The sequence below is a fragment of the Mastigoproctus giganteus genome, chromosome 2 (assembly GCF_048544385.1).
Source record: "Mastigoproctus giganteus isolate SK-2022 chromosome 2, ASM4854438v1, whole genome shotgun sequence".
Lineage (NCBI taxonomy): Eukaryota > Metazoa > Arthropoda > Arachnida > Uropygi > Thelyphonidae > Mastigoproctus > Mastigoproctus giganteus.
The window spans coordinates 186,211,512-186,232,786 of record NC_143576.1 but is presented as its reverse complement, the minus strand read 5'-3'; the positions used below and the strand labels follow the sequence as shown (position 1 = coordinate 186,232,786).

The window sequence follows — 21,275 nt, the reverse complement described above, 5'->3', positions numbered from 1 at the left end:
TTTTCCCTCCCACTTGTTTGAATCAATCTGGGGCAGATTAAAGTCACCCATAATAAGACATTTGTACTGGCTTGCCCATTCCATCTGCATGTAGAGACTTGTCATACTCTTCATAATTTTCCAGTCTGTAGATTACACTATACATTTGCTTTCAAATAACTTGCACCACACAGATTCTGTGCCAGCAGATGTAGCTTCAGACTCGACAAAAGCTCTTTTTGGACTTGGACTGCTTTTGATAAGAAGCATTACCTCTTTTGTATTTCCTAAATACACTATACACACCATAATTGAATTTCGTCATCCCCAATTACCACGTTTCTGTTAGCCCTACTATTGTCAGCATTAGTTGTCCTAACCAGTAAACTATAGAAGATTAAAAAATCTTCTATAGTTTACTAGCCTGGCACATCCCTTGAACTTATTTAGGCTTGTTTTTCTAGTTTTATTCCCCCCCCCCCATTTGAAATGTAACCTCTCACGAGGGACCATCCAAACGTCTTACCAATAGCAGATGTGGCAACGAACAAGAATTCTTGAGGTGAGTGCACACGGATCTATATTACTTTTATTTCTTCTAACTAGCAGTTTCCCTCAACCCTTATGGTATTCTCAACGATACTGGCAAATATCCTTGCACCATCTTTGTTCAAATTAATACCATCTCTACAAAATAGATTCCTTCTTGCCTACGAATGCAAGCCACGCTGATAAAAAAAATTTTCCCCCAGAGCCTTGCAGATTCCCTCAAGTCTTGAGTTAATCCACAAGGCTTTTAGCATATAATCTCTCCTGTCATATCTGGGCAGAATTGCAGACATGTACACATTCTGACCTAACTTGCGGCAATTTTTTAGAATAGTTCTATATTTATCCAACAGATTGTCAGGTTGTGTATAATTGCTACTGGCAAACACGCTGTTTCTGGACCACCTGTCTTTATTACAAAAAATTGCCCATTTCCCTGACAATAGTCAAGTGCAGACTGCTCTGGTTGAAAACCAAAGCAGTCTGCCTTGACTATTCTTTACTGCGACCAGGATTAGGAGTGCATCACTTGCCAGGTAATGAGATGCTAGAGTCCCTGATGCCCCTAGAAGCAAAGTTACATTTGTTTCTAGGGCAAGTACTCGTTTCTTCAGCGGCTGAAATTCTCATAATGCATCAAGTTCTAATTTGATATGTCCACTCCTTACATTGGGTGCAAAGAAAAGAATCATCAGTTGAGCTAGTTCTGTTTACTAGACCAGCATGTAGAATACATTCCACATGCTATATAAATGACGAAGTTGCAACTCACACTGGAAATGCCCACAAGCATTTTTGTCCGAGTCATGATATGTTTGGAATTTGTATTGTAAATGGATCTTGTAGAAACTGTTAAATAAAATTTGAACTTTAGAAAGATTATGAAGTTTAAATTTACAATATAATTCAGAATTTATGTTAATATAATATTACAGAAATTAAACTGTAGTCAAAACTTTAACCACTAAAGAAGTAAAATTTAACTACTGAATGAAAGTTACTAAGTTCCCACCAAAATATTGATAACAAAGGCCATCTGAATATTAAGCTGTAGATTTCCAAGTATTCTACAAATTTAAACTTATAATATAGTACAGAATTTAAATTAATAAAGTATTAATTACACTTTATTAATTGTAGTATTAATTATACTACAGAAATTATTCTGCTGACAAAACTTTTAACCACAAGTGAAATTAAATTTAAGCTACCCAATGAAGTTACAAAGTTCCCACCAAAATATTGATAACAAAGACTATCTGAATATTAATCTGTTGCTTTCCAAATACTTAGCTAAATACAAAATTAAGCTGACCTTCGAGACTGTAGTAATTCAAACTATATATTAACTACAATTTAGTATATTAAAATAAAAAAAACCTCAGCATTATTTCAAAAACTAACTTTCTATGAAGAACTTCAGAAATATAGCCTTGATCTTATATTCTTTAGATAGTGCTCAGCAAAATCCTTGAGTCAGGATTGGATTTAGCATATCTGGGTTCCCCTAAGGAGATGAATTGGAACAAATTGATCACATCCCCAGAACCTTCCATATATGACATTGTTGTAGCGTGGGATTTTGCAGGGCCCTATCATCAGCTATGTAAACAGCATGAGAGGTCATTCTGAGATTTGTGTTGCTGTGCAGATTATACTTCATATTATATGCCTGAATTACGTAGGATCAACTCCTTGGTTTTGCATAGTCAAGAACTTTTTCAACGAAGTTATCATTTGTTGTTACGAGGATGAATTAAAAAGTAAAGACAATTTGTGTGTAAAATTAACACTCCATGTCAGAGCATGCTCCCAAGATCATCATGCCTATTAAATTGTTAGCTAATTTAGTAGAGGTGATGATCAGTACACAGACATTACCAGTTGCCTATACTCAGTCTATTTTACACAATTGAGGTGTAGTCATGTTGGCTCCACTTTCCAGTTGTACTCTTAGTGAACAGTATGAGGTTAAACTCTCCCATAGTCACAGAAGAATGTTAGCATAATGTGGAGAAAAGTGTATAAATGAGTGGATAGATTTAGGAGTGTGGCTTGCAAAGACTATTCAGGTTGTCTGACAACTTCAACAATAAGCAATGCTCATCAAGTTGACGCACAACACTTCTACTTCTGTACAGCATTTCAGGAACATTCTCAAACAATCTAAACAGCATTTCCTGGAATCACTTTTACTTTTAAACTATATACAGGCATACCTCGGTTAACGTTACCTCTGATAACGAAGCTTCGATATAACGAAGTCGGCAATTTCAAGCCCCATTTAACATAAAAAAAATATTCCAGTTTAATCACCTGAAATCTAAACAAACTGAAGAAATTACGGAAACCTTTGGGGCTTCTCGTGGTTGGTTCGAGAAATTTAAAAAACGGGCCAGGATTCATAGTGTAAAATTAACAGGAGAAGCTGCAAATAAGTTTCCAGAAAAACTAAAGGAAATAATTGAACGTGAAAATTTTCCAAATTTGGTGTTCAATGTTGACGAAAGCGGTTTGTTCTGGAAACGGCTACCAACAAAAAGCTTCATTTCTATTGAAGAAAAATCAGCTGCTGGGTTCAAAGCAGCCAAAGACCGTTTAACGTTACTCTTTCGATCAAATGCCTCTGGCGATTATAAATTAAAATTGTTATTAGTTTACCATTCAGAAAATCCGAGGGCGTTAAAAGGTAACATAAAAATGAATTTACCTGTGATATGGAAAGCAAATAGAAAAGCATGGGTTACCAAGGAGTTATTTACTGATTGGTTTGTTAACCACTTTTCTCCTGAAGTAAAACGGTATTGTCAAAAAAAACAACTTTGAAGAAAAAGCTCTTTTGTTGTTAGACAATGCTCCGGGACATCCTACTGATCTTAACACGTTGGACACATGCATTCCTGTCAAAGTTGTGTTTCTTCCAGCAAACACAACTTCCCTGATTCAACCATTGGATCAGGGAGTAATAGCATCATTTAAAGCTTATTATCTGCGTCGAACATTAAGCAGTTTAACTGAACTAGAGGACAAAGAGGAAATGACAGTTAAAACTTTTTGGAAAAACTACACCATTAAAAACGCAATTGAAAACATTGATAGTTCTTGGAAAGAAGTCACTAAGAAATGCTTAAATGGAGTTTGGCGCAAAATATGGCCAGAAGTTGTACTAGAAGAAGAAAATAACATCCAAGAAATTAGAAATGAAGTTATCCAGATGGCTCAATCAATAGGTTTCGAAAATGTCGATGAAGAGGATGTTAGAAATTTATTGAATGCAGAAGATGATGGTTTTTCAGTGGAAGATTTAGAAAACCTTGTTAGCAACGAAGACAAAGATAATGAAAACGAAGTTAAAGAAGTTCCTGCCGAAAAAGTGTTAACAACCAAATATTTAAAAAGGTGCTTAAAAGACATTGAAAACGTTTAAAAATTTTTTTAGTGAAAATGATCCTGATTTAGGAAGAAGTGTTATTGTTAAGCGATCAATGTTAAATGCAATAACTCCGTATAGGCAATTGTTAAATGAAAGAGAAAAAGAGCATAAACAATCAACTTTAGACTCATATTTTAAAATGTGATTTCACTTTGTATGTAAGTTGACTGTTTATTTAATAAAACTTTTCTTTGTTCGAAAAAAGGCTTTTCATTTTCTTTACTTAGGAACGTATCCCTATTCTGGCCATAGTATTTTTACCTCTGAAAACGAAGTTTCGCTTAACGAAGTAATTTCGTGGAACGCATCCTATTCGTTATTCGAGGTATGCCTGTAGTTAAAAAAAAAAAAAAAAAAAACTTGTAGATGAACTTAAGTTGTCTGAAGTTATCTTCTAAGATTAAAGGATTTTCAAAACCTGTAGCTACTTTGCTTATTTTGTTTTTTGGAAATTCACTGCTGGAGGGTCCCAGTAGTGAATGTTTTGAAGGTGGTGGGCTCTGTGTAGTGAGATTTTTTTTTGTGGAATTTTGAAATTTCATCAGAATTTTCATTGGTGTGATTGAATTAAAATCAATTTAAACTTAGCTTCAGTATAGGAAGGGAAGAAAGGAGAGTACAAGTAGCCCTCTATTTACATTTCTATTTATGCTGTTTTGCTTTAACAATACTTTATTTTATAAATTTGCAAATTTCCACTATAACAACATTATAAAACTTGAAAGATGTGAGAAATGTTTTTATTTGCTCAGGAAGATTGAGTGAACCTTGTTGGTTTGTTTTGCTGATATACTGCACCATATGTGCGCATTATAGCCATCGTTGCTAATGCGCCAAAAAAAAAAAAAAAAAAAAAAAAACCAAACAAACAAGCACCATATGTTTCATTACGTAATCACATGCTAATTTTTTCAATTTGTTACTCAACAGACCCCATCGAGATGAATATAAAGTTGTATATATATTAGTAGAGGTATATGATGCAAGAAAGCAAGCTTATACAGCATCAGCCAAAAAAAAAACAAACCCATTTCGCCCATCCATCCTCACCAAATGTTTGTCTAGTTCTGCCTTGAATTTATTTAAGCTGTCAACTTCCACAGCGACAGATGGAAGCTTGTTCTAGCAATCACCACCCCCTTGGCTAAAGGCAAATTTCCACACATCTATTCTACAGAAAGATTCTGTTCTAAAGAAAGGACTCCCCTCCTCTCTACCATTATTCACTGGCTTGTGGTATTTTGGCATCCATGTTGCTTGCTTGTTATACTGCAGGACACATGATGGAAATTTATCTAAACAAGCTTCCATCTGATGGAAGAATGATGGTAGATGGCTTTCTATCTTATACTTTCTCCACTAATGCTGGTATTCCAAGTTTTTCCTCCTCCAACTCTTTTCCTTTTGTTTATTAATGATCTTCCACTGACTGCAAGTCCTATCCATAGTTTAGTTGATGATAACACATTGCATTTCACTTTCCAGTTTAAGAAACTTTGCCCCTGTACAAACAGCTTCAACTTCTTGAATATCTGCCTCTAATATTTTAAATTCTGATCTCTAGTTAATTCTCCAATGGGGCAAAGATAACTTAGTTAATTTCAATCCTAAAATTTAGTCATGTCTTTTATCTCACAAAAAAGTCTACTCCTCCTATGCTTATCTTTAATGGCATTCAGGCTTCTAGATCACACATCTCTATTATAGGGATTACTCTGATGTCTAATCTCTCTTGGTATAAGCACATAAAATATTACTTCCTCTGCATCTAAATAATTTGATTTTTTATTTTGCTCTTGGCATTACTTTACTTGTCTTCTAAACAAATATGTACTCTGCAGAAATCTCAAATCAGCCCTAGCACAGGATACTGTTCCCACACCTTGGGTGGTCCACCCAAAACCTCTCTAAGGCTTCTAGACTCCATTCAAAAGAGAGAAGTCAGATTATTTAATGACCTCTCCCTCACTAAGTGTCTCCACCATCTGTCTCATAGATGTTCTGTTTCTGCTGCATGCCTTTTCTATAATATTTCCATGGGCACTGTTCTGAATTCGTTTCTATAATTCCCCCTCTCTTCTAAACTGGTCCAAAAACTTGTGCCACATCCAGTCAACATTTATCTACTGTCCAACTTCAAACTCAGAGTCAACTTTTCTTCTTTGTTATTTATCCCTTCTACTTCTGTTTTTTGGAACAACCTCCCTTCACATTTATTTCCTGAAAATTACAATGTACAGAAATTCAAGTCTGATATCAGCAAGTGTCTTCTGTCTTTTCAGCCCATGCACAGTACTAAGTACTATACATTGAGTGATCACTGAATTATGACCACCTCTATGAAAACTTAATGCGACCAGTTGACCACGTGAGGTACAAGAGTGCGGAGTTAGTCGACCTGTGTAGCATAGGTAAAGTGTTGGTGGTTCAATAGGTAGTAAAATTCTGAGCATGACGGGTAAAAGGAAGGATTTATCAGACTTTGATAAAGGACAGATTGCGGGTGCTCGGTGAGCACCCACAATCTGTGCCTCGATTTCCCAAACAGCTGAATTGGTGGGGTGTTCGAGAGCCGCTGTAGTTAAAGTGTATCAAGACTGGCATCAAAATTGTCAAACAACGACCTGACGGCAAATCTGCAAAGGTCAGCAAAAGGTGGATATTAGAGGTGAGCGCTGGGTCGAACAGGTGCAGCACTGTTGAAGAGTTGACTACCCAATACAACATGGGCCAACCCGGAACAATATCTGGCATGACCATGTGTCGCACACTCGCACGTATGGGCTATACCAGCAGATGACCCCTACGGCATCCTCTCCTAACCAAGGTTCATCAGTGTAAAAGACTCGCCTAGTGCAAAGAGCATGCAAGTTAGACCTTAGAAGACTGGAAGGTGTGCTGGTCGGATGAGTCATGTTATTTACCCCACACTGTGGATGGTTGTGTACGGATTTGGCGTCAACAACATGAGGCTCTTGATCCATTATGCATGGTATCAAAAGTGCAGGCCGATGAAGGCAGTTGTATGGTGTGGGGCATGTTTCACTGGTAGAACTTGGACCCCTGGTGCATGTGGAAGAATGTATCAGTGGTCTCGGCTATTGTCAACTGCTTGCTGATTGTGTACACCCTGCTATGTTACTCTTTTTCTCGAATGGCGATGGTGTCTTCCAAGATGACAGTGTACTGAGCCATTGGGCACTTGTTGTGCAGGAATGGTTTTGAGGAACACAGTTCTGACTTCCAGCATATCGATTGGCCTCCGAACACCCTACAATATCAATCCCATAGATCATTTATGGGACACTATGGAAAGGCATATCAGGCATCTGGATACACCAACCACCTCCATACCTGCATTGCTGACTGCAATACACACAGCTTGGTTGGCCATACCTCCCGAACACTTCTGACATATTGTTGAATCAATGCCACGTCAGATAGCTGCTGTACTGAGGGCAAAAGGAGGACCTATGGAGTATTAGGTAGGCAGTCATAATTCAGTGATCACTCAGTGTAGTTTCTTATACATTTCATGTTTGTTGTTGTCATAAAAAGGAAAACCATAATAAATAAAATAAAAAATAAACCAACATTATTTACATCAAATTGTGGCCAAAAAAAGTCTTGCATCATTTCAATTTAAATCATACTTTCTAAAAAAGTATGATTATAAATAATTCCATCATAAATGGAGAACCACCTGATTTGCCCAGTCGTATTCATGTTTCCTTTTCACATAAATTTATAGTTAACTAAATGAATAAAAGAATTTCTGATGAAATTGTGTTAATTTTTTTTTGTTTTCTCAGTTCAACTATTTTTAAAAACAAGAAAGCTTGCTATTGATTTTAAGTTTATTTTTTTATTTTTTTGCTTGAAGTGTTTATTTATAAATGTTTTATCAAATAATCAGGGAATTTGTTTAGAATTATCTACTTAACTTTGTAAGGAGATTGAAATATAGCTTATTCTTTTATAGGTGATCTATCTCCAAGCATTTGTTTTGGTATTACTAATGGGAAAATTGATGAGGAAGGTGTTTTTTGGTCATCTGAGGGCTGCAGAAATGGAAGTATGTATTTTTGTGATTCCAGATTTTATGCTATTTTACATTTTGTTTCTTATAGTTAGATGACAGAATATTATTTAAGGTTTGAGTTCAGTGGCTGTTATGCTACCCATTCATAATATTAGTCCATGAAGAACAGTAGCCTTGAGTGACTATTCTATCATTTACAACTATATCCACAGTGATAACTTGTTTACCAAGTCACAAAACTGCAAAAGATTTACTGAAATATAAATAAACTTAATGCTTGGTTAACATATACAGTGCATTCTTGGTAAACTATATGCTAACTGAACGTTAATTTCTCATGTAAACTCACATAATTTGCTGAAATATGTTTCTCAAGATTTGCAAATAACTTTTTTTTTTTTAAATAAAATATGAATAAATACAATTACTGCAGGTACCTGATAAACTAATTCTCTTTGAAAATTCATTCAAAGAAAGCTGGTGAGTTTCCTTTTCATTGTAAAGTACCTTATGGCAGAGGGTGATACCATGAAGGTCTCTGACAGAATTACTGCTTCTATTCACATTGGGATCAGAATCCTCTGATTCCTGTTTAGCTTCCAACTTTGACTTCTCTTAGACTCGTGAGGTTCATGCTTTTTGAAGGGTACTACAGATATTGTTGCCAGTGTCATCCCTTTCTTCAGTTTACATTCTTCAAGTTTCTTCAAATGCAAATTGAAGAAGCTGAAGAATGCCTGCACATCAGTGAAATCATTTATAGCTCTACCGTGGATGATCAAACTATAGCACAGTTTGGTCTTTCATGGTAGAGTTATAAACTTATTCTAAACCAAAAATCACCAGGCCTGAATATGGATTTCAACACAGAAATCTGAATTGTAGACAATTTATTTGGTTGTTGGAACTGTTTGGGTCTATTGTAATATTTGTTCCATTCAACTAATTAAATACTTCATGTAATAAAGTGCCTTTATTAAGCCTACTAAGTAAACGTGTTTCTGTTTGTACAGTACTCTAGTAACTGTTAACACTGCCCATATGATTTCTTCTCCTATGACATCTTTCAGCTTACCTTATAATTCCCCCCCCCCCAATTTTTTCTTTCTTTCTAGGCTACTATATGTCTGAATAGAAGCACTGCAACAATGAATTTTGCCTCTGCTCATGGCACTCATGATTGAGTAGAAATTATAACCATTATAAAAAGTTATTAAATAACCCTTAATTGCATAAATTCATTAGAGAACAGATCTATTTCAAGCCGTCCCACCTTGAAACAAAAAAAAGACATCAGCTGTTCAAGAAAATAACCAAATGTTAAAATTTTGTTAGGTACTAGGATATTTTGTAATGGTGGGGAATGAGTGTACAGGTTATGCTGTCAACTGTCTAGGTTAGCTCCATTACCAGAAGCCCTGTATGTTGACTATGTATAGCATGTGAGAAATAAGGAATATTGTAATGGTAGACCCAAATAGATAATATGCTCCTGCAATAAAACAAGCAGCAATTCTGTATAACTCTAGCTGCTAATTAAACAGACAATATTGCATATTGTCATACTCATTTACTTTTTTAATTACTAATGGGAGATAAACCTTTACACTGACATTACTTTTGTCACTGCCTACTTAGGAACCAACACATCCTTATAGAAAGTACACTATATTGAAATGAATGGCTATTCATCTTCAGCCCATTGCAAATAGCCAAAACCCCCTATCATTACCATGTCATTTGGAAAAGATGTTCTTGTTATACTCCAGCATGGCTGCATCGATCAGAGGAGTTTACAGCTAATCATTTTGATAATAATGATTATCATCATTAAATTTATTTAGTAGTCAATGTGAGCTTGAACCATAGTCAACTCAAATGCATTGATCCTCTGGCTACATTAGGCTTGTAATAGGATCCTTTTTCATCTAAGGAGAATACAACTAATGAATCATTTTTAATTTTAATGTATCATAACTTGTAATAAAACTTTATTATGTAGTATACATGGTCCATATAATTTATAAAATGTTATTTTTAGAATGTAACTTGCAAAACTGTTAATACCTATATCACATTCCACAGTGTTTTAAACTATCTTTGATAAGGTTCCAAACTGGAGGAAATTAGAAATATATGCAAGTAAATAGTTCATGAAAGAAGTTTTTGTAGCAGTATTTTTTTTCCTAACAAATAACATTTACAACTTAATTTTAAGTTACAAAGTAATCTAAAATGTGTATTATACTTAAAAAAAATTCCAGGATTGCTTTCACTCCCTTTCCCCAAACCATCAAAGTCATCTTAATGTCAGATTTTGAAAGATGGGAGCTCTATGTGCAGCTTGTGAGAAGCAGTTCTGCCATGCAGCTCTCAACTGGACATGCTTATGGGTACTCATGGAGGAGTTCTTACTTAATGTTTTCTAAGGATTTTGCTTGGTTTGCTGTTACCATTTTCTTCAGGGTTATCCAGTTTTTGTTGGCCTGCTTGATTGTTTATGCATACATTGCCTTTGTTCTTCTTTCTTTTCACTACATTGGTTATGGCTGACATTTGGAAGTTTCAAATGTTCAGTTTTCCTTATCTGGAGCCTTATCTTGTCAGGAATCACAAAGCACCAGCATTTAAAAAAAAAACCAATGGACTTGAGGTTCCTGATGGAATAAGGCTCTGGCAAATGAATTGGCAAATTTAGCAACCTTCAAAAGCACTAACTACTTGCAAAAATTGCTCTGGATGTAATTTTTAAATGCTTCCAAATATTTAATATCTCACATGGTGTAAATTGAGTAAATGTTGAGTGATTCAGGTTAAATTATGGGTTTTTTTAAAATGCTTATTTGCAGAAGTATGTTAGACCAAACAATAGAGCTGTTTTCATAGAAACTATTGAATAGGATGTACTCCTTTTTTAGGAATGCTAGTAACTTTAGTGCCTAAGAATGCTACATTTTTATAGTGTGAGTAAATATGCAACTGTATCTAATTGTAATTATTAAGTGATCATCTGTTCAGTATTATCATTGTTGTTAATCAGCTTTTAATTCATAGCACCTTATAGAACGGTCATGGTATGCAGTTACCGAAACATGCCTTGCCTTCACAGTCTTCAGAGATGACTTCAGTCCAAAATTTGTAGCACTCTTTACTCTTCTGCTGTTTCTGAAATGTTTCCATTGGCTAGCTGAAGATCGTGTTGATTATGTAAGTATGTCAAATGGATATGTGGATATTTCTTTAATTAAAACGACTCACTTCTGTTTCTCTTGTTGCTTGTTTTGTATACAGGGCCATTAAAAGGAACTAGAATGTTTTAAAATATAATTTGTGAAATATACAGATTATGAGGGAGGGGGAGGCTTGTTCTGAACAGTGTACTATCTAAATTACAAATCTAGCATGGATGAATTTTATGCATGTTCACATATGTAATGGAACAATAACAAAGAACTAAAAAAAACTGTTTTCAACAGAAATCCATTAAGAAATCCATGCTATGACTGAAAAGTTTCTTTTTTTTCTGTTGCTCATGGAGGTAGGAGTGACATTAACCAACATCTACATAGCCAGAAACATAAAGATGCTGAGAAAACTTTGAATTCAGTTCAGCTTATTCATTGTAAGTTGTGATGATGGAGAAAGTGATAAAATTGCAGCATGAGAAGCTCTTGTTGCCTATCATACCATGCATCACAATCAGAGTTTTTGTACAAATGACTGGTTGTTAAAATTGATAAAAAAAGATTTATCAACCAAACTTTTCTTCCTCACGTGCAAAATCAGAAACAATTACTAACATTATATCACAATATATACTGGATGACGTAATAATGGATTTGAATGAAACTAAAAGCATTGCAATAAGTTTAGATGTTTCAAACAAAAAAGACATGAAACTGTTTCCGATTGTTGTGCAGTACTTTTTGCCGAACCATGGTGTTTAAGTTAAAATTTATAGATTTTACTTCTTTACCTGGTGAAACATCTGAACTACACAGTATTATGTTGAAGAAAATAATAGATAAATTCTCCTTACAAAACAAAATAGTTGCTCTGTGTGCTGATAATACCAACACAAATTTTGGAGGTTGTAAAAGAGTTGGTAAAAATAACGTATGGAGAAAAATTGAAAATGAGTTGGTGCGAGAGATTATTGGTTGTGGTGCACATATTATTCACAATTGTCTCCAGTGTGCTGTCAACTGTCCACCAATTGATATTGATTGTTTTGCCATTAAAATATAAAAATACTTTTTTATATACAGTCAGTCAAAGAGCTTAAAAACTTGAGAATTTGCAGGAGACAATTATGCAAAATTTTGTAACATGGAAATACAAGATTTTTGTTCATAGGCCCATCAATTGACAGAATTTTAAGCATGTTTGACAGACTTCATTTATATTTTTTTCCTCAATAGAAATGCCCTGTTGAAAATTATTTGAAGAACCCTGTTTGAAATTATAGTTGTCATTAGCTTTGTTTTGTTTGTTTTGGTTTTTAGGAGCATTAGCAACTAAGGTCATATTGCTCCGGGAATATGCGATAGCCATTCCCTGACCTTCTCGCATCCTCCGTATTTGGTGGTGACAGGCTCGAACCCCGGTCTAATCAAGAAGCGTGTGCTACGCACTGCTGCTCCTTCCCACCTGGCTACGGAGGCACCTGTCATTAGCAAGAGATCAAGTTTCAACATTCCAAACATATATTAGTTTTATTGAAAAAGATAATATTTCAGCTGCAGAAGTAGCTATGCATATTGAAAATCTTACAAACATATTGGAAGCCAGAAAAAACAACCTTTTTATAACAACAGATGTTAAAAATAAACTAAAAATGTTAACAGACAGAAGTGAAATTAGTGAGGTCACGTTTTTTGGAGTAGTTAATAACTTTTATGAAACCAGCTTAGAATATGTAAACAAGTGGAAATGCAGCTTGGGGAAATACTGAAAAATTTAAATTGGTATTACTGAGAAAGGTATCTGAATGGAAAGAAATACAGGACAGTTTGAACGAGGAGCTTATTACAAGATTAAGAGCAGATGAAACTCACCTATTTGATCAGTGGGCACTTATAGTTGGACATATGGAATAAAGAAAACATTTCTATACCTGATAGATGGGTTCAAATATTTTCTAAAATGTATGAAAAATGTCTAGCTTTTCAGGATTTTAGCAATGTTGTGGAATTCGTTCTTTGCCTACCTGGAAGTACAGCTTCCGTGGAGAGAACATTTTCTATAATGAATAGCATGTGGCCGAAGGAGAAATCCAGATTAAGTGTTGAAACCTTGAAAGCCATGTTAATTATAAAGAAAAATTGTAATATGGAGTGTGATTGTAATAAGTTTTACGACAAGATCTTAAAAGACCAAAATTTGTTACGCAAAATACGTTCATCCGAAAAATATTCTTCGTGTGAACTTGATGTGCAGTCCCCTCTCCACGTTGACCTGAAAACATTTTGTTGAATATTTTTTTCCTGCTCTTTCCGAACAACATTTGTTCTCCCTGTCCCGTTTTGGCCTCAAGGAATTATGGTCAGCCTACTATTATGTTATAAAAGACTACACTACTATTGTGTTCTCACACAAAAAGTATTTTGTGTGTGTGCACACACACACACACACACACACACACACACACACACACACACACATTGCAAAAAAGCATTTATTTCAAAAACCTAGTATGTATATATGTCCACAGTTTGCAAAAACACACCCTCCTGGGCACACTTTCTATCAAAAAAAAAACAAACCTTACCTACCCATTTCACCCATCCATCCTCTCCAAATGTTTGTTTAGTTCTGCCTTGAATTTATTTAAGCTGTCAACTTCCACAATGACAGATGGAAGTTTGTTCCAGCAATCAACCTGCTGGCTAAAGGCAAATTTTTGCACATCTATTCTACAAAAGGATTCTATTCTAAAGAAAGGACCCCCCTCTCCTCTCTGCCATTATTCACTGGCTTGTGGGGACTTGCCCTCACCATTTCTCATAACTAACAGAATCATTTTGGAAGAAGGCTGTTATGGCTGCAGCTGAATCTGTTGCCCTCTTTGTCCAATAGTTGTTTGATGGGGTTGAGATCTATGCTGAGAGCTGGTTAATTAAATTTTTTGGTATCATTGCCTAGAAACCAGTCTTGTAAACCCTTACAGTAAGGTATGTCCGTTCTGATATTCCCTGTCAGAGACTTGGCAATTTGGAATCTCCTCTCTTTGATCTTCTCTGGCTTAAAATCTCTCTACCTCATTGTGTCAAATTCATCTGTTGTCTCTACCGTTCTCCTAACTCCCCTAATCACTTGGAGCTCTTTGACTTCCTCTCTTTGCAACTTGACTTTCTCCAGTCTAACTTTCCTAACAGTGAGGTAATTTTCCTTGGTGATTTTAACGTTCACAACTCCAGCTGGCTTCCATTTTCTAGTCACACCGACCCAGCAGAGATGCTGAGGCTTTTGCAATTACTAATGACCTAGCACAGATTGTTCATTTACCTACAAGAATACCGGACAATCCTAATCATACAGCCAATACGCTTGATCTTTTTCTCACAAACAACCCTTCTAAGTACAAGGTCGAAGTGAGAGTTCCTTTAGGCACTTCAGATCACAACTTGGTGATTGTCTCTTCTCCAATGGAACCTTTATCTCATGGCTATTCCCAACCTCGTATTGTTTGGCATTACAAGAATGCAAAATGGGATGACCCGCGAGACTTCTTTTCTTCTTTTCCTTGGTCTGATTACTGTTTCAAAACTTCTGATGTCAACGTTTGCTCAGATCGTGTCAGTGAAATTATTCTTGCAGGAATGGAATCCTTTATCCCACACTCCACTTTAAAATCTCTTCCTTTATCTAAACCTTGGTTTTCCAATAAATGTGCTAAGGCTGTCCAAGAGAATAATGTTGCCTATCGTAATTGGCTTGTTTCTAATTCTTCAGTTTCATTTTCTGCCTACACCAAAGCTCGCAACAATTGTAAAGCAGTTATTAATCAGTCCAAACTAGAGTTTGAACAGGCTAAGAGTAGAAAACTTGCTTCTTGCCCTAATGGTAGCCGAGCATTCTGGTCTCTTGACAAAGCTATTGGCCGCAACTTTTGCCCATCTCTGCTCCCACCTCTGTCCAAACCAGATGGTTCTGTTGTCACTTCAGCCAAGGATAAAGCTGACCTGCTAGCATCCCATTTTTCTTCCAGCTCATGTATTAATGAACTTGGTAAAACACCTCCCACCATTCCTAACACGCTCCATTCAATGCCTCCTGTGGTCTTCCGTCAAAAGGATATCAGAAGGATTTTGATGAATCTTGATGCTAAGAAAGCTCCAGGTCCTGATGGTATTTCTCCACTTGTTCTTAAAACCTGTGCTCCTGAACTTACTCCTATTCTTTGCCGCCTTTTTTCACTTTCTTATTCCAAAGGTGTTTTTCCTTCTGCTTGGAAATTTGCTCATATCCAGCCAGTTCCTAAAAAGGGTGACAAATCCCTCCCATCCAATTATCGTCCCATTGCAATTACTTCTACTCTTTCTAAAGTAATGGAGAAATCAATTAACCGCCAACTCTTAAACTGCCTAGAAACCTTCCGTCTGATCAACGATCGCCAGTATGGATTCCGTCAGTGTCGATCCACTGGTGATATTCTGGCTTATGTTACCCATTTATGGACTAATTCAATGGAAAGGTTCGGTGAAACACAAGTAGTTGCTCTTGACATCTCAAAGGCTTTTGATTGTGTTTCCTGATTGACTGGAAATCCTATCCATAGTTTTGCCGATGATAGCACATTGCATTCAACTTTCCATTTTGAGAAACCTTGTCCTGCTCAATCAGCTTCAAGTTCTCGAAAATCTGCTGCCAATTCCTTAAATGCCGATCTTCAGGTAATTCTCCAGTGGGGCAAAGACAACTTAGTTGATTTCAACCCTTCTAAAACTCAGTCTTGTCTTATATCTTGCAAAAAGGATTCTTCTGCTCCTATGCTTATCTTTAGTGACACTCCGATTTCTAGGCAAAATGATATATCTCTTTTGGGGATTACCCTGACTTCTAATCTCTCTTGGCACAAGCACATTACAAATATTGCTTCCTCTGCATCTAAAAAACTTGGTTTTCTCTTTCGCTCTCGGCGTTACTTTTCTTCCAAACAGCTGCTCACTCTGTATAAATCGCAAATCCGCCCTGCCATGGAATATTGTTCCCACATCTGGGGTGGTACCCCCAAAACCTCTCTCAGGCTTCTTGATTCCATTCAGAAGAGGGCAGTTAGGTTAATTAATGATTCATCTCTAACAGAGTCTCTCCACTCGCTTTCTCATAGACGTACTGTTTCTGCTGCATGCCTCTTCTACAGATACTTCCATGGGCACTGTTCTTCTGAATTGGCTTCTATAATTCCCGCTCTCTCTTTCAAAACAGTCCGAACACGTGCCGCCACCAGCCAACATCCATTTACTGTCCAACTTCAAATCCACAGAACCAACTTTTCATCTTCCTCATTTATTCATTCAACTGCCGTTTTCTGGAACAACCTTCCTTCATACGTATTTCCTGAAAATTACAATCTACAGAAGTTCAAGTCCAATGTCAACAAATATCTTCTTTCGTCTTCTCAACCTCCAACCCAAGCACGGTACTAAGTACTATAGGTTCTAATACCTCTCGTGTTTGGGGTTCTCATAAAAAAAAAAAAAAAGTACTTTGCATTGTCATGCAGATACTGACAGCATACATTTCAGTAATACTGTTTGATATAAGTGTCTAAAACATCCAAGTAGGTCATTGACTTCATGGTTTTGTGTGCTACCACCAAAAGACTAATTGCATGCTAGCAGAAACAGACCTATATCTTCGAACATCTTCACCAAACTTCATGGCCGAGCCAGTACACCCCAAAAGGAAGCAGTCTCCAGGGACTCACTGCACTCAAATGCATATTTAAAGAGTGAAATTCTGTGTAGAAGATCTGTCACCCCACAGTGCCCTCTATCCCTGTCTATAAACTTTGGAAATGACACCACTCCAAATGCTCTTTATCATTGGTAACCACGATACTGGGCTTAGGCTTACTGTATGTGCAGGTTCCATACCACTGAACTCAAAGCACTGAAGCTCCCCAGGATGGTTGACTTACTGATGGTTGTTCCTGTGGCCTCCTGGACCTCCTCCACAATGTTTTCTGCAGATGTCATTCACAAGGCATGGACTATCTTTATGGTTCATCAAATATGTTCCATGTGTTTGTGAGGAAATCCGGACATTTTTCATTGAAATATCGTCAGCAGTTTACCTTTTAGTAGCACTTACCACAATGGATTTAGGGAGGTTCAGATGAATTACAGTTGCATGGGTTACAGATGTGACATCCAGTTACCATTCATGTTGAAAGTTCTCAACTGTTATATATTCCAATGTACTGCTACACAGGCAAACCCACAAAATTCTGGCATGTCTTTGTTGTTGCATCTGTGAGGGGAATGCCAGACATTCCCCTTACAGTGCACAATACAATGTGCAATGTTTATGGAAGGGTGCCCATATAACATGTTTACTAATTTAAGTCAGTTTTCTTTTTTCTGTGGTATTCAAAGATTGTTTTAGCAATGAAAATTCAGCTTATTTTAGTTGTTTCTAAAACAGTTAGATGAATAGATAATTAAAACAGCATTTCTTGGTGCATTATATTCATTCTGCAAGCTGATCAAAATCTGTGAAATAATTTGGATTATTTAGGATGATCATTTGGTAATACACTAACTACTCCCATCATTGCCGGGCGCATTTTGGCCATAGCAGCCCTTGCACCAATAAATCCCACTTCAACAACCCATCATTGCCACTAACCTCTATATACTTTCAGGTATGGACTGTTCTTTGAGCTTTGCACCTAAAGTGTGTAGTGCACTATGGCCTCAGAAGCTGATGCACCATTAAAATCCAATCTAACCAACCGCTCAAAGCTGGAATACTGTTTGTAATGCCCTTGGGAATCCAGATAAGTATTTATAAGGAGAGATCTGGTCTTCATGTTTTTTTTTTTTTTTTTTTTTTTTTTTGGTGTGTGGTGGGGCACTGTAGAAAAATGAAACATCTGAAAATATCTTAAGATGCCATAAAATACATTAAAAAAAAAACCAGATTTAAAATTTTATTTTAATTTGATATAGGAAACATGATTTCTGTTGATCCATTGCTTCTCAGTAAGTAATCATCTGTACCTCTTTTGAGAAAATTCTCTCTGAACTGAAGTCATAAAATCTGCTTTGGGCTAATCTGAAAAGCCCAGGATAAATGATTTTGTTTTCATTCTCCTGAATTACTGGATCATCATGTCTTAACAAAAGGGGACTGTCTAAATACAGTTCTATTTCAATAATCCTCAGTGCTTTAGCATTTTCTTTGAGCAAGATGTGGTCCTGCCAAATCAAATTGGATTTTTTCATAGATTTTGATGCTTGGAATGATGTATATAGTTGTACTTGGTTATTCTGCTTTTTTATAATCAATGCACTGGTATATCAGTGAAAAGATAGGTAAGTGGTTATAGCTCTGTTTCAATGACTTGAGTCATTAAAATATGACTCGCAGTCATTCAGCTAGATGACTCACTCACTAGTCATCATTGCTGCATGTTACCATCCCTAAGTTTTTTTGGTCACATTGATTTAAATTTTATCCTGTTGACTTAATTTTTTTTTTTTCTCTGTTAACAATTCAAGACATCTCCATTGAAAAGTATCCAAAATGATTCTCCAGGTGTCTCAGTGATTTCACATGCCAGTAAGTTACACCCAATTGCATACAATGCATCTCAATATCACATTATAAATATTAGATATCATTATTTTTACTGGAATAAACATATTCCAGTAAATTGCAGGGTTGGCAGATCGACTGTATTTAGCAGTCAGGGGCTTGAACCCTGGTCTACTGAGAGCAGTGTGCTACTGCACTCCCACTGATGACTGCTTGACTATGGAGTCTTGATATAATAAATAAGAAATAAATAATGTAAATAGCACTGGTCAACAAATTTTCAAAAATTTGTTGACCAATGCTATTGGGCTAATCTGAAATCTTTTGATAAAAGTATTTTTTCTGTATTGTTTTGCATGTGCAGAGTTGAGAAATCTTCATTAAAAAAAAAATTATTTTGCTCTTGTTTTGAAAATACCTGCTATGCCTTATATTCTAAAAATATGCTGTGTAGGCCTAAAATGGGATAAATAAAACAACATCCACCATACTGTTTTAACATATCTTACATTGAAAAACATTTTATATTATAAAAAACTCTACAAACAGTTTAAAATAATAAGAATTGATACACTTTTAGTTATTGGAAAAAAAAAAAAAACTTGATTCATATTTTACACTTCTTCTTTGCCTGTCGTTTATACTCCAAATTTGGGGCATCACTTGTCACAGTCCAGCAATAGTCAGATAGCATTGCAGAGTTCCATTTGCCTTGGTATTGCTTCTCCATCACTGAGATGCCCTGATGGAATCTCTCACCATGCTCATCACTTAATGCACCACAGTCATCCTGGAAAAAATCCAAATGGGAATGCAGAAAGTGTATTTTTAATGACATGTTGCAGTCTAATTTATGGTATGATGACAGAAGGTTTCTCATAAGCTGTTTATAGTTATCTGCTTTGTTGTTTCCCAGAAAGTTTGTTGCTACTATTTTGAAAGCACCCCATGCTACCTTCTCATCACCATAGAGGACCTGGTCAAAGTGTTCATCCTTGAAGGTCTGCTGTCTTCTGGACCAAAGAACATGGCCCAGAAGATATTATTTTGAAAATTTCTTGGAAAGTCTTGGAAATTTTTCCTTGAGGTATTTGAAAGCTGGTGCACCTTGATTCATGGCCTTAAACTGTTTCATGTCTCAATTTTATGTAACACAGTGTTGCTTGGCTCAACTAGTGGACTCTAATGGACATTTTTTTTGATCCCTGGATTGATTGATTGCCTTGAAAGGCAGTCTTTTTTGTGTAATGACAAGACTGCTCTTCTGCCCCATTTGCAATGAAAACAGCAAAATTTTGATATCCTGCTACATTCCTAACAAGATAGCAATAACTTAAGTCAGAAAATCTGCCATTGGTACTCATTATACTTGATGGATTCAATAAGAAGCTTCATGTTGTCATATGATTCTTTCATATGAACTGCATGATCTATTGGAATTGATGGTAGTATGTTGCCATTATTTAGTCGCAATCCTTTTAAACTCAATTTTGAAGAATCTGTGAAGAGTCTCCAGTCTTGAGGGTTGTGGTCAATATTAAGTGAGTCCATTAAACCACTGATGTCAGTGCAGGCAAGAAGGTTATTTTCCATTAAAAAAAAAAAAAAAAAAAAAAAAAAACTGGATTAAATCCTTTTGGCAGCACCAGTATACAGACACTTTAACATTATCTTGAAGGATATTCCACTGTTGCAGTCTTGAACTGGACTTGGTGCGTCATGGCCTTAGTCATCCATGTGCCATATCAAAACCAAACCAAAGCAGTTGAGCCTAAAAGTTCTATCTTATTTTTTGTTAAATCAAAGTTTCTGATAAGATCATTTAATTCATTTTTGTGTAATTTTGTATGGCTCTGCAGAGGGGAAATTGGAAATAAAATGAGGATCTGTTGATGAGGAGAGTTCAGGTGATTCATCTTGGTGATTCAGCAGATTCTATAACATATTCAGCTAGTGGTTCACAGATGGGAAGTGCTTCTCCATGGGGTACTGGTTGAATAGCTGGTGTATTCGGATAGCTTAAAGTCCACTTTTTTTCTTCTTGGAAATCCCTGCTGAAGAGGTGGTACCATACAAAAATAACAGTTCATTATATGATCCAAAGGCTCTCTTCATATCTTAAGCATGGCAAAAGGCATTGAGTGATCTTTGTGATTTAACCAGCTGTATAGATTAGAAGCACAAGTATTGCAGCAAATATGAGACATCTAACTTTTGTCTTGGTTTCTAACCTTGCAGCGGCACCTCTGTAGCCAGGTGGACAGGAGCAGCAGTGCGTAGCACACACTTCTTGATTAGACCAGGGTTCGAGCCTGTGATCACCAAAATACGGAGGGTGCGGAAAGGTCAGGGAATGACCACCGCATATCCCCGAAGAAATATGGCCTTAGTTGCTAATGCTCCTAAAAACCAAATAACAACAACCACCTTGCAGCCAAAATAACAGTTGTGCTTTTTTTATTATCATAGTAATGACATGCTTCTGTGATGTAAATTTCACTTCAT

The 21,275-nt window shown here is 36.2% G+C and overlaps 1 protein-coding gene across 2 annotated transcripts in view; it reads left to right on the top strand.

Moving 5' to 3' along the window:
- sip3 (septin interacting protein 3) overlaps positions 1-21,275 on the top strand; it is a 224,242-nt gene that overhangs the window by 29,145 nt on the left and 173,822 nt on the right. For both annotated transcript variants that reach the window (XM_090368846.1, XM_090368847.1), the window contains exons 2-3: positions 7,944-8,036; positions 11,058-11,210. In XM_090368846.1, coding sequence (XP_090224972.1) covers positions 7,944-8,036; positions 11,058-11,210 — 246 coding nt within the window. The remainder of the gene's footprint in view (positions 1-7,943; positions 8,037-11,057; positions 11,211-21,275) is intronic.